At 38.8% G+C, this 14,105-nt stretch overlaps 2 protein-coding genes across 2 annotated transcripts; both read right to left on the bottom strand.

Annotated features, from left to right (window-relative positions):
• Positions 1-262: 262 nt before the first annotated feature.
• Positions 263-3,296, bottom strand: LOC306844308 (gap junction alpha-10 protein-like). Its single transcript, XM_079376321.1, has 3 exons — positions 3,171-3,296; positions 1,630-3,050; positions 263-859 (listed from the first exon to the last, which is right to left on the bottom strand). Exons 2-3 carry the CDS (start codon positions 3,031-3,033, stop codon positions 821-823), a joined length of 1,443 nt encoding a protein of 480 aa, XP_079232447.1. The 5' UTR covers positions 3,034-3,050; positions 3,171-3,296; the 3' UTR covers positions 263-820.
• Positions 3,297-4,648: 1,352 nt separating this feature from the next.
• Positions 4,649-13,506, bottom strand: LOC306844058 (uncharacterized protein). Its single transcript, XM_079375908.1, has 10 exons — positions 13,270-13,506; positions 12,896-12,953; positions 12,404-12,481; positions 12,155-12,258; positions 11,965-12,039; positions 11,730-11,845; positions 8,713-11,612; positions 6,022-8,536; positions 5,809-5,908; positions 4,649-5,726 (listed from the first exon to the last, which is right to left on the bottom strand). Exons 2-10 carry the CDS (start codon positions 12,942-12,944, stop codon positions 5,664-5,666), a joined length of 6,000 nt encoding a protein of 1,999 aa, XP_079232034.1. The 5' UTR covers positions 12,945-12,953; positions 13,270-13,506; the 3' UTR covers positions 4,649-5,663.
• Between the last annotated feature and the right edge of the window lie 599 nt (positions 13,507-14,105).

Here is a 14,105-nt window from a genome sequence, read left to right as displayed (position 1 = left end):
CTGGGGTGAGCCAATTTCTATAATCTATACTATAATCACATGAGATTTAAACAGTGTTAAAGGTCAAACATTTTTATAATATGAATTTGACCACCAGATGGCAGTAGCACATTCTCATTCTGACCTCTGCTTCAGAGCAGCCTATAAAACAGTTTGAGGAACTTGCAAAATATTAATAATAATAAAAACAGTTTGAGGTTGATTAAATATTAAGTATTAAATACTGGAGAAAGACAAGCAAAATTCTAATAATAATATCGCAGAGAATACAAAAGCACTTTATTTCACAGTAGTGATTGGTAACAGGTGCTATTTGCTAAAAATGTCTTGTTTTTGCAAGACTTTAAAAAAAAGGATGAAAAAATGAAAGCCCTTAAATCTTGACTGATTCAAACATATTCGAAGATGTGCACCACTATCTATAAATTGTAGAAAAGAGTATGCCTCATTATTGTCAATGAAATGTCATGAGTCAAATCGTATTTTTAAAGAATGATTTCTTTTATAGATAGCCTATCTATTGATTGCTCTTTGAGCTTAGTCATAGATTTCATATGCAAAATGTCACAGCACAATTCAAACATGTTAAAACCAGAAATGCTACAAGCACTGAAAAGAGGTGTGTTAAAAATGCTTTCTTCTTATTTTAAGCGTTTATTGAGAGCAGCATTACAGTAAGTCAGTTAAATTACTTTAATGTGTAATCATAATGTTTGCAGTAATTATGGAGTCAATGAAAATTAAGCCAGAGGAATACACAGAGATATCCATCCCATTGCTGTCTGCTCAGAGGACAGCTGATACTTCAAACTCCAAAATGTCACTTTTTCATGATTGAAGACAGTTCCAGAATCATGCTCTGAAAAAAAAGAGAGAGAATTTTCATATTTACTGAATGAATCGTTAGCCTAGATATCAATATTTTAAATGTATACTCTGTCCTAACATACAGTAGGCGCACTTTGCCCACACAAAATTAAAACAAAATGTTTCACACTTCTGGTTGGAGTTTTATTTATTTATTAATTGATTGATTGATAATCAGTTTTGCGTCATTGTTAATTATAATATATTTTACTCTGTCTAAAAGGACTTTTCTTTTTTAATGAAAATAGCATTTTAGTCCCTTGCAAAAGTGCAAAATTAAAACAAATATTCCGTCATTTTATATAACATCATGTAACTTGAATACTGCCCTTGTTGTCTAATTGCTGTTATTATGAGCTTTTTTTTTCAAAATACCAAACATTTTCATGATTAAGTTGACACTGTAAGTGATGACACTGTTCATAACTAGTATCTGGTTATTGACCAGATACTAGTTTGACATCACTTGTCACACTTTCTGGGTCCAAACACTATCAGATCCCAAAAACATACAACAAATGGTGCTAATAACACTGTTCTGTAGCACTTCCAAAAACAAATATTTTTTAGACAGCAGTGGTGTCCAAGACACCGTCAGTCCAGAGACTGTACACCATGAGTTTTTAAAAGCGTAAAGTGCTCATGGTGCTCAATGACTGTCGAGGTAGTATTCTCACTTGAAACCCGCTTGAGTGGAAGAAACAGTATTCGTTTTATCACAACTCAACAAGTGGATAATCAGTAGTGTGTTTTTCTACTCACCATTGACATTCGGCGTCCAGTGGCAGGAGGCGGTGTCATAGCTGGACTCTCCCCTTGAGCTATACGGTTGGCCTCTGTGTCCGATCCACTTTTGGAGGCTGCACTTTCAGACGGGCTTTCTGAAAGCCCTCGCGACATGAAACTGGCTTTCCTGGCAGTGGGGTAGTTCCCGCTCTCCTGGGAATCGCTCTCCTCGCTGAAGTCTTTACATTGACTGACTCGGCTCTGTTTCCGTAGTGCTGCTGGTATCTCTATGTTACTGGCTCTGAGTGAAGCTCTGGGCTGCTGACCGATGTTCTTGAGCAGTCCAGAGCCCTTCGGCCCAGACTCCTCGCTGCTACAGGAGTGCAGACGGTTGTCTAAAGTGGGTCGTCGGTCTGTTGATCCCAACTGTTGGAGAGCCTGAAATTCTGGCTGGCTAGGAAGACGGTTCTGCCTGAGGGGCTGCTCAGATCCATTAGGCTCACTGTTTGGCACCTCTTGGCTAGATGGAGGAGCAGCCATTGGCATATAGAGAGGCATGGGTGCTGTCTGTCCATCGGGTACAACTACGAGGGAAGTGTGCGTCAAATGCATAAGTTTTTGTGGTGAGGAATTGGTAAGGATGCATACTTGTTGGACCATGGAGTTTTTCTTTGACCTGCAAATACTTTCGTCATCTCCAATGTACTTGGATCCATAAATGGCCTGCTTTATCTGTTTCACACCAAGGTGGAATATCTCCAGTAGATTGAGGAACAGGGACACACCTGCAATGACTAGCATGAAAATCATGAAGATGTTCTTCTCCGTTGGCCGTGAAACAAAGCAGTCCACGCTGTTGGGACAGGGGTCACGCTCACATTTGTATAAAGGTGACAGTCCGATACCGTAGAGCACGTATTGCCCTACTATGAATCCCACTTCCACTACTGACCTTGTTATGATATGCAACACATATGTGTGCAGCAAGGAACCCCTCAGAGGAGCCTTCCTCACTTTCTTCTGCTCTTCCAGCTTCCTAAGATCCTTCTCAATCCTTTTGTACTCCTCCAAAGCCTCCGCCTCCTCCAGCTCCACCTTCAGCTGAGCTTTTTTCTTGTGGCGCTCCTTCTCCAGCGTCCGAATCCGGTACAGTGCGTGTCCCATGTACACCAAAGAAGGTGAGGAGACAAAGATGATCTGTAAGACCCAGTATCGGATGAGGGATATTGGGAACGCCTGGTCATAGCAGACGTTCTTGCATCCAGGCTGCTCTGTGTTGCACACAAACTCACTTTGCTCATCGTCCCACACATCTTCGGCAGCAACCCCGAGCACGAGCATACGGAAAATGAAAAGAATGGTGAGCCAGATTTTGCCCACAATGGTGGAGTGAATGTGAACCTCCTCCAAGATACTCCCTAGCAAGTTCCAATCTCCCATTTTTGCATGGCCTAAAACTGGAAGAGTGAAGGTTATAAATCTCTAGGGAATCTCTAGATAGATAGATAGATAGATAGATAGATACTAGGTCGTATAAAATTAGATTAGATTACATCCAATTATAAAGGGAAACTTACATTTTTGTGGTATTCACAGAACACTTACTGCATCAGTCCATCACACAAAAACAATATCATACAACTCCAGTATCCTTTGTCCCTCGTGGGAGTATGTAGTCTTCTCTGAACATTGCTTTGTTGAATGAAGTCCAGTTTATCTGTGCATTGAACTCATACAATGCTGCTATCGATCTGTAGGCTGGACGGTACCCTGAGGGGCTAACTTGCATCACAACTGTTGAGGGCGGGTCAGGGGGAACATATTAGCAACAATCCCAAAATACTCCATGACCTGTGTGGAAATATGCCAAATTATTGATAGTTTACTTAATTAATAATGAATACTTGTCAAATCTGAATGCTATACTGTCTACCAAACTACCAAATAACTACCTAAATTGTAGACATTTTTACATATTTCATTTTAGCGCACTGCTTCTTGAAACATTTATTGTTGCTTGATATACTTGTTCAATAATTCTGAAAATAATATACAGTGTACAGTGTTATTGTGCAGTATTTAGTAAGCAATGAGTCAGTATTCCATTAATACAGCCTTTTTTTAGGCGAGACATGATGATCAATGAGACACGTCCGATTTCATAGTCAAAGCTTGAAGGGCTATTTTTAGTTTTCGGTAGTCTAAGAGTGATGTAACGAGAGGGTAGCTGAAAACTACCTTCAGGAATGTGAGCCAGCTGTTAATCGCTTAGAAATAAGATATATGTAATTAACTGCAGAGTTCAACAAGTGGATACTGTTCAACTTTACATAACAAATTACACTTCACTAGGCGCCTTGCTGAGATTTAAGTTAATTTACTTACAGTAGGCCTATATGTGTGTATGTTTTACCTTTTATAAAGTTTTATATATATGTGTGTTCATGAACATGAATTTTAGCTCTATGAATTAAGATGTAATTTGAGTCAAGAAATTATCACATATTTTAGAAATGACAAGTTTAGAAACTTTTATACATTTAAAACTTTATAAATATATTTTGTACTAGCAGGCTCAAGTCTCACAGGTTACAAAAGTGTGGACATCTGGATTTCAGAGGTGAAGTAAGGTCAACTGCCAGACTGTGACCTAAATGTCCCACTTGTGCCTGAACCATATAGTATTGTCAATGAACTGTGAATTGTTCAGTGACTGCATTTATACCCCCTGTGCTACAAACTGTAATAGTAAACCTAAACCTTTTGGTGATATGTTATTTAGGGATTTCAAGCATCCACTAAAATCACCAACCACCAGTTGGTTAATATTCATTGAAATTTTAATATTCATTCATTCCTTGTTTTTTTATTGTATCTAGATCAGTATCATTTTACAATCTTCCCGATACTGTTTGGTTCTACAAAGTATGCTCATTTAATCCCATGATATATATAGATAGAAAAAAGCTATTTTGAATTCCTAATCTAAAATAAAAGCTACAAATCATTGAGGAAGATTATGCAAGAATTGCGGTTTAGAAACTGAAATAATCGTGACATTTAAATAAATCAGCTTTATTTCAAAAGTTTGAGAGGTCTGCCAGAAGTATTTACAAAATGTATTTCCAAACAACACACAATGTATTTTTCCCACATCTAGGTTTCTCTCTTTGAGAAAAATAAAATGGTTTAAAAATCTCTCAGTTCAATTAAACTTTACAAATATATACACAAGGGAACAATCCCCTTACTCATTACCTATAAAACAACAAAAACATGTTACTCTTAATATGAAAATATCAAGCTTCATCTATCAGGATGACTAATGAAAAAGATTTTAACCTCGAATTCTGACAATTGAGGACCAAAACAAATAAGCACATATTCTTTCCATCTCCACATTTAGAGCCATGTTATTCCAACACCAACCTCATACACAAAACTAAAGGAGGGAAAAATTAAGTGATCAAAGCATGGGGCCTTTCGGCAGATAAGAATTTAGTTCAAAGATTCAAAAGTATTTGTAGTCTTCAGAGGTAAGTTTCAAAGGCATTGCAAATGCTGCAAAATTCAACTTGTAATACAAGTTGGTGATGTCCTTCAAATACTTTTTTTTGTTGTTCATTTCATTGCATAAAAATTAGTCAGCATCAACAAAACAGTAACTACTACTTTTTGCAATGAACCGTCATTTATATACTTTGTTGTGTATGTGTATGTCCTTGACAGGGATTACGGTCAATTTCAGAGCAGACCACATTGCAAATATCTCTCTAGGTCATGTAAAAAAAATGTATCCTAATTGGTGTCTGCTCCGATTATGAATTTTGGTAATCTGATAATACTGAATGTTAACTAAAAGAAGCCTCTAAAACAGATTATACCATTTACTGCAGATCTTTTGGTAAGTTACAACTGTAAGTGCTTTTTTAAAACAAATGAACAACAGAAATGATATATACTGATTTTCAGAGTCAACGTATTATATTTCTACCTATAAAGTCTATGGAGATTTTGATACGTGCATCAGCATCCATCATAAAGTCAGTTCAATCTGTTTTGTCGTTCAATCAATTCTCCATTTTCTCTTTCTTCTTGAACAGCTTCATCAGTTGAGAGAATCGCTCCTCAATCTGTTGAAAAACATCAATCATTAATTTATAACGAAGCTGTTAACTTACTTCATATTTATAAGAAAAGGATAGTGAAGCATACCTGTTCTGTTGATTTCTTTAGCCTTTTTGAAAGAGCAGCAAATGTCTTGGGTGAAGTGCCCTTCATTTTAAGCTCAATGAGTATGTCCCGATCTTCATCCCTTCAAAAGACATTAGTTTTTTAATTGGTTGCCTTGACTTAATGTGCATTTTTGTACTTAGTTATGCACATTGAATTTCCACTCCTGTTTTGGCATTAATTCTATCAACTCACCTGGTCCACGACACCACTACCTCCCCTTTCTTCCGGACTACATTCTTGGCAGACAGGCTGCTAGGGGACACCTGGGGTACTGCAATTTTGGAGTCTTTTTCTTTGGAGGATTTTGACCTTTTCTTATGCCTGGACTTGCCTGGAGAATGTTCATCTTGAGATTTCTCTACTTTTTGGCGCTTTGCCTTTGTCGCTGATCTGTGCTCCTTGCGTTTCCTTGACACTCTCTCTGATTCAGACTCTGGTGCACTTGAGCACTGTATGGCGTTCTTTCCTACTCCTGAAACCACCTCTGATGTTTCAGTCTCTGTTGTACTACTTTCTTCAATACCACATGCTTTGGAATCAGGCTCAGCATTGTTGCGGGATGAGTTGTCATCACAAACACCTTCAGATGAGGATTTTTGGCTTGATGATTGAGCTTCTATTGCTTTATCTGAAATGTGACATGACTCGTTTACCTTAGTTGGGATTTTGTTCGACGTCTCTCCAGGTGCGGAACTCAAGTCTTGATGGGTCAGAGTGAGATTATTCTTAAGAGTCGGCTCTGGGCATTCAGCTAATTCTGGTGCCGCTTTCCCTTCATTTTGATTGCTTTCAATTGGGCCAGATGATGTTCGTCTTATTCGCACAATGAAATGATCATTTGACCTCTCCATTACTACAGCCTGCATTTGTAAATTGGGTTGGAATTGGAAACAGGGTGGATCAGGGCCCTCCCATGTCCTGCTGGGACTCGACCCACAACTGGAGTTGTCGGTGTCCAGAGAAAGGTGTATGTCCTGCTCAGTGGCATCTTCTCCATCAAGAAGAGCATCTTCACTATAATGGGCACTCAGGACACTGTTTGGGGCAGACAGTGGCTGTCCAGTTCCAGGGTGCAAGAAACTCAAATGACTATCTGACTTCAGTGGTGAGGGAATGGTAAGAGACACAGCTAGATCTTCCGCCAAAATAGAGTATGATTTCTGCGGGATTACAGTTGAATGAAGAGGAAGCTGGCATGGTTCAGAACTAGAGGGAACTTCCATCAAGCAGCTCTCATCGAGAATTGCTGGGTCTACCAGCATTTTGGTACTTGAAGCAAACTTGTAGGGGGAAATGGAAGGCCAGGATGTGAGGAATTTATATGGAGTTGTCTTATTAGGGGTCATAATCCCAATCAAACTCTCCCCTGGAAGACCTTCCTTTCGAGGTGTGCTGAGTGGCCAACTTGTATTGTCGCCTATGGGACCACTGGATTCAAGCAAATCAGACCCTTGCAAAAGACACTTGAATATCTCTCCCATTTGAGAGTCAGAGACCAGGTTGAAGGTTAAGCTTGTTGTTTGCTGCTCGGTGAGAATGTCAAAGTCTGACTTATCCTGAATCGATCCATTATGGGAGAGACGTCGGACATAGGAAGAGATTCTAGTCTCAGATCCAGAGGTACCTTCATGGACAGACCATTCAGAGGATGAAGGAGGAAGCTGATGTGATGTTGCACTTGCCGGCTGATCATCTTCATTCATGACAGCTTTTATGTTTTTACCCCTGCTACCAAGGCCCCTGTGAGGGAGATTATTTGGAGGGGCCACTCTGACAAAACTTCCCGTGTCAACTTTTGACATCTTGGTTCTGTGAAGATGCCCAGATGTGTTAAAAGGTTCTTTTTCCACCACCTCACTTCCAATCTCTTTTCTTTTAAGAGTTGCATTTTTATTATCCAATGACACATTCTTAGATGGCTCAGATCCACTTTTGAGTGCTATCTTCAGTTCCTTGAACAAGAAGTCAAACTGCCCATCCACAAATGTCCACAACTTCTGCTTGAGGTCTCCAGCTCTCTGCTCAAAGATACGATTGACGATGCCATTCTTTATGACTTTGCTCATGATAGATGAAATAATTTTATTAAGTCTAACTTTGATGTCATTACCTTGGCAGCACAATTTATCCAAGTCAACAGCATTAATGAATTCTATAAAAGAGGCCTGAGACATATCCACTATACAGCAGAAGGCAGTTTTAGTGACGTTTTTCTGAAGCTTCATGTACTTTTTCCTCAACTCAGCTCGAATTGATCCTAACATGTCCATAAATCCATCTATGGTATAGACTGCTGCTTTCAATGGTGGGCTGACAGTTTTAAAGCGTCTTTTACTTGAGGTGGGACTGTCATTAGTAGAAGACGACTTTGAACTCTTGCTTCGCTCTGAATATTTAGCAGGGATGCAAGATTTCTTTTGGGACATTCTTTTCCCGACTGCAGATGGCTTTGGACTTGAATCAGTCCCTGAGGTTGATTTGTCCTTTTCTCTTGGAGGAGTCTGGATAAACAGAGGTCCCTCTTCCTCACTCTCACTCACTATCTCACCATCCTCTAGTTCGTCTTCTTCAGTTCCACTAGCCGAGAGGGCATCTTTTGTCCCTTTGTAGGAGGAAGCTGTGACAGAAGAGTCAGGTGACTTATTCTCCTTGTTCATGTCCATATTCACTTTATCCTTATTACATCCAGTTGTTACAGTTGAGAGATCTTGGGGGGAAAAAATTAAGAAATTAACATTAGGATTACACACATAAACCCGCTGGGCCAAGTCATGCAAACATGCATTTCAATTCTGAAATTTTTTAGAAATATAATGGTGTTCTGGACATTATGGGAGGCTTACGATATTAAAGCCATACTTTCAACAAAAAAGAAACACTTACCTTTGTTAAGACTTCTGACATGTGGTTGCTTCTCAGCATGCTGAGGCTGTACTTTCTTCACCTGACGGACTGGGCTTGTAAGAGGGCTGAGAGGCTCTGGGATAACTCTGATGTTCCTAAGAGTAAGCATCATGGAGTCTTCATCGGGGCAAAACACAACAGGGCTTGATGACTTTGTGTTCTGTTCCTCTTTCTCTGTGGAATCTGGCTCTGAGAAACCAGGCTGCGAAGATGACATGGTTTCCTCACTGACAGTGGTGCTACCATTTGGAGCCATATTGTTCTCACCCCATGATGGACTTCGATTTGATTTTTCAGACATTTTGAGATTTTCAGATGAGTGCCGTTTTTCAATCAATTCTGAATTTTCAATTTCTTCCCCTGCTCCCTTACGGTCCTGTTTTGAAGTATCCACTTGTTCAAAATCACATATAACTTTGCTTGGCTCATCAAGATCTGCAATAATTGTGCTAGAGGACACTTCCATGTTGACAGAACTATTAGAAATCCTAGAAGAATTAATCTCAGGAATACTTTGTGCCTTGTCTGAGGACGACACATCATGTTGACATATCCCATTTGATGCTGGTGGTAAATCCTGAGACTTGGTCTGAGGACTCCTTTGAATTTTCATCGGAGAAGTGTCCTCAGATACAGCAGTAATAGGATCTTGTTGCTGATAAACTTCAACAATTGAATCAGGAACATTCTCTGAAACTGCCACTTCTGAAGTTTTAGTAGACAAAGTATTAGAGACAACAGAATTATCTATAATTCCCAGAGAGTCTTTGGTGCTGTTATGACAGACATGATTTGGAGATTCTCTTGTAAGGGTTTTTGATAATGAATCTTTGTCTAACACATTGGAATCTGAAATATTGTTCTTTTTCTCCTCTGAGCATTTAACGCTGGCTGGCAATTTGTCCACAGCCTCTTGACTTTCCGTGGCATTCTCTTCTTGTACATCCATATCTGTTTGTTCACCTGAGGGCTTCTCAGAGACTATAGCTGTGGAAAGATCAACAACTTGTCCAGACTCTTTGCAAGAACTGGTCAGGTCTTCTTTTTTACTTGCAGTTGTGGGCACAGGGACCTCATCCACTTCCTCAACGCTGTTCTTTAATTCATCAATGACAAAGAATTCCTCCCCAGCATCAGATAATATGCTGTTATGAGGCGAGGCATCTTCAGATGTTTCTCCACTGGCTTCTTTGGGATCAGAAGACTGCTTTTGCTTTTTAAGAGGCGATAGGGTAAGATTCAGTGTTTCCATGAAACTCAGTTTTCTGTCTGGACTATTATTCTCAGTTGTTTTGCAGGGACTGCTGCTGACAGCTACCACTGATGAAGACTCAGATTCAAGGTGTTTGTCCTGCTCATTCTTACTATCTTGACCTTTTCCGACAACATTGTGCTTTTTAGGAGATTTCTTTCTGTCATCTTTGGTAAGAGCATTTTTTGATTCTCTGTGCTTATGTACCCTATGATTCAAATGTCCACCTCTTTTTCTTTCTCTGTCCTTGTCTATAGTCTTGTCTCCAAAACAACTCTTAGCAGAATTTCCATTTTTGACTGGGCATTTCAAATCCTCCATCTTTCTAGCTTTATCATGGCTGTGAGACCTTTTGCTTTTTGATGATGGTTCATCGACTCTGCTTGACGATTTCTCCTTATAAACATCTTTTCGTTGAGAATCCCATTTGGGAGAAATAAAATCTTGCCCACAAGCATCAACTTGTTTCTTAGATCTTTTATCTTCAGATTTATTATCCATTTCCCATATATTCCTTCGCTCATACTCTTTGCTACTGTTTGATCTATTGCTTCTTTCTTTACTACTACTGCTGTTACCCTCATCTCTTTTATTCCTGTCACTCTCCTTCGGCCTCTTTTGCTCATGGCCTCTGCTTCTTTCAGTTCTGCTGCTTCTCCTTTCTGCACTGGAACTTTTCTCGTCTTTCCTTTCATGGCCACTTGCATCTCTTTTCTTCCCTTTGTGGTTTTGGGAATGACTTGCTTCATCCAACACAGTAGTACAAGTTGTGCTGCTCAAGCCAGAGTGTTTTGTTTCTCTGCTAGTTCTGTCTGGATTTTGATTATGCATGTGCCCTTGACTCTGTGTCTCTACATCTGCTGCTGTGTTAACTGAACTTTTGGATGACTGGGAAGGGACAGATGGTGAGGCTTTGTGTGTCTGCGAGGAAGCGCTTTTCGATTGTTCTGAACTTTTAAGAATGACTGGAACCTCAGGCTGCTGATTCCTGTTTTCACTGGACACAGAATTGTCTTTTATGAGCTTTTTCTCAGTTTTTCCTAACTTTCTGTCCACTCTTCTCTGAGTCTTTTGTGACACATTCTTATCCTTCGAGTAACCCTCTTTGTCCCGGCTTGTGCATTTTTGTGTTTTTTCTAGCTTGTCTGCCTGTATTGATGAACTGTTCTTATTGTCTTTCAAGGTACTGAACTGAGAATCAGCAGTTGTATCAGGAACTCTCAGTGTAGAGTCACTCGTTTTGGGAGCATTTGAGACATCTGCCACTGTGGATGCGGTGGATGTTCTGTTAGGTCTGGACTCCTGCTGTGGTTGAACAGCAAGGGTCTTACTGTCAGATATAGCAGCAGATTTATTCTGACACTGCAGATGACTATCAAGATCTGTTCTAGGGCATCTCTGGAGCACCTCAAATGGTTGTGTTGCTGTAGTTGACGTTGTTGTTGGATATGCACAGGGATCCGACACAGAGTTTCTACCTTTGTGCTGATTTACTTCACTCATAACATTATCTTGTCTAGTACCTTGCGATTCCAAACCAGAACTTGTAGAATTGTGTAAACTGTGCCTTGTATTTGCTGGACCACTTTCCATTTGAGATCGACGAAAATAACTTCCTCGACCAGACCTGTGATTACAACACACAAAAACAGAGTTTTATAGAAAACTATCCAATCCTGACACAAGCCAGGCTTAGCATCAAACATCTGTTTGCTGTTCCTAGTACCAGAGCTGGAGTTTTTACCTATTGCTGAGTCTGCTAATTTCCTCATCCTTCCGCACAATCTCCATTCTAGCCGTCTTGATGAGCGAACAAATGTTCTTCTTCAGGAGCATGTTTTCACTGTTCAAACTCGAATTCTTTCAATATAAAAAGTGTAAAAAAAACAACAACTAATTATTCCAAGTTTTAACTAATTTGTGGGGGGTATTTATTCAGCATCAATATATAACAGAACAACCATTAAAAGGAAATACACCTTTGTCTGCAGTAGCTGTAACTGTGAAATCAGTTCCTTAACTTGCTTTTGTGCTTCATCAAATTTTTGCTTTAACTGTAATAAAAGATAAGTACAATGAGACAACATATCTTTCCTGTCCATTTCTTTTAAATGCAAAACAAAGCCAATAGCATGCCATGCAACCATATTCAAAGCTCAAGTCACATACCTCATTATAAGTTGCCTCCTTTTCTTCTTGTTCTTCCCTGATAATGTCCTCATATATATCCATTGATTCCATTGTGCGTGGGGAAAGAAGAGGGTTGACTTTACCTAATTTAAGAAAAGACACTACAATAATTATTGAAATCTAAAAAGTTTTATCCTGCTATTTCTGTGATACACATATCAACAAATTACTTTCAATAAAAACTATGAACGTGATGTACTCAATTCGAGACTCATTAATGAAGCCCACCTCTGTGCCCATCAATCTTAGGGCTGTTTTCCAGGCCAGAGTAAATATCCACCGAGTCCTCATTGTGACGCAGAGTGCCTGTAACAAACACTGATAATGTCATAATGCAACTGCAACTCCAGCATATACACTTGACCAATACATGCAAATTGTTTTCATAGCTTTGAAAGCCTTGAACCTGTTAAAATGAGAAATTGGGAAATAGATCAAAAGAGGTAAATAAAACATTATCTGGATTAAAATTACATATGGATCAAATATCAGACAGCACACTCCAGTGAGCTAAATGTAACCAGGTATTAATGTGATCATTCCCGACCTCAATTTCAAGTGCAGTTGCTGTGATGCTCATGCATCTAATGTATTTAACTACATTTGGTTGATTTTTCACGACTTACATTTGATCTCATGAAACTGTTGAGGAATTATTGAAGAAAGCTGCTTTAATGATGTGTTATTTTTAAAAACATTTCTAGTGGATTACTCCCTTACCATAAGGCTTGTCATCAAGATCTCCATAAAGTTCATCTATTAAATCCATTTTAGTCAGCTATTGAAAGACAAACAAATAGCACATTAAGTTCCTGAAAACAGTGACAATACCAGCAACATGTGTTAGTTCAACTACACCACTTCCTGTCATGTAGTGAAGAAACACTGTACTGAAATAGTCATCTAAATGTGATACTAAAAGAAACAACTTAATATTAAAGTAATAACCCACCCAACAATTCCACTATAATTCTTACACAAACTACACGACCATTGATTTACACAAACTCCGACATATTAAAGCGATGACAATACAGTATTACAATAGTATGTTCAAAGTGCAATCAAACTAAAGTAACTTAAATGAACAATACCTGTATCTCTGGTGGTGAGCTAACGACAACAGGCGGATGTAAATCCGTAAGATGAGCCAAACACTGTAGAACGGACTTCAGGATCCGACACCCATGCTAATGCGCGCGTATGATAACATTTGCAGTTAATCAGAAATGTCCAATTTTCTTGTAGACAGCGATTTAAAATTGTCTTGTAGCATACTTCCACCAGCTCCGCGCCAACCTTTCACCACACACATTCGCCAAACAGGAAGTGACATCATTTTCCCGCGGTCTCTCCTTTTCTAAAAAGAATGTCATTAACGTTAACATCTAAGACTGAATATTAAAACAATAAAATAATGAAATATATATATAAGATTTGCTTTCTTTGCCAAATTTCAGGTTCCTAATTAAATACAAATAGTCTATATTTGGCACTTGTATGGATAATTGTATATGTTATAATGCAATTTTCAGTTTTTCTGGTATGGTGTGTTTATTGTATTTTTTATGTATGTGTATCTCATTTCTTCTGGGGTTTTAACAGGAGAATAGGAGACTATTTTCATAACCTGTATATATTCAATTCCTTGTTACTTTTCTGTCTAATTGACTAATTTGAGTCTAGTAATATATATTATTCATAAAAATGGTGTTATAATAAATGGTGAAATAATGGGAAGCACACCTCATCTGTTTTCAGTTTATTGCTGGCCAAATATATAGCAACAATTTTAAAGCTTAAATCTAACCACTGTTGACAAAACATCCTCCAGAGCTTGTCATTGCCCTACACTTAACTCATTGACAAAAACTTATTTGTGCATCATAATATAATATAAGCCTACACAGCTCTATGAGTTGACCAAAGA

Source organism: Barbus barbus (assembly GCF_936440315.1).
Source record: "Barbus barbus genome assembly, chromosome: 24".
Taxonomy (NCBI): domain Eukaryota; kingdom Metazoa; phylum Chordata; class Actinopteri; order Cypriniformes; family Cyprinidae; genus Barbus; species Barbus barbus.
Note: the sequence above shows the minus strand (reverse complement) of the source record. Positions and strands in the feature narration are given on the sequence as shown.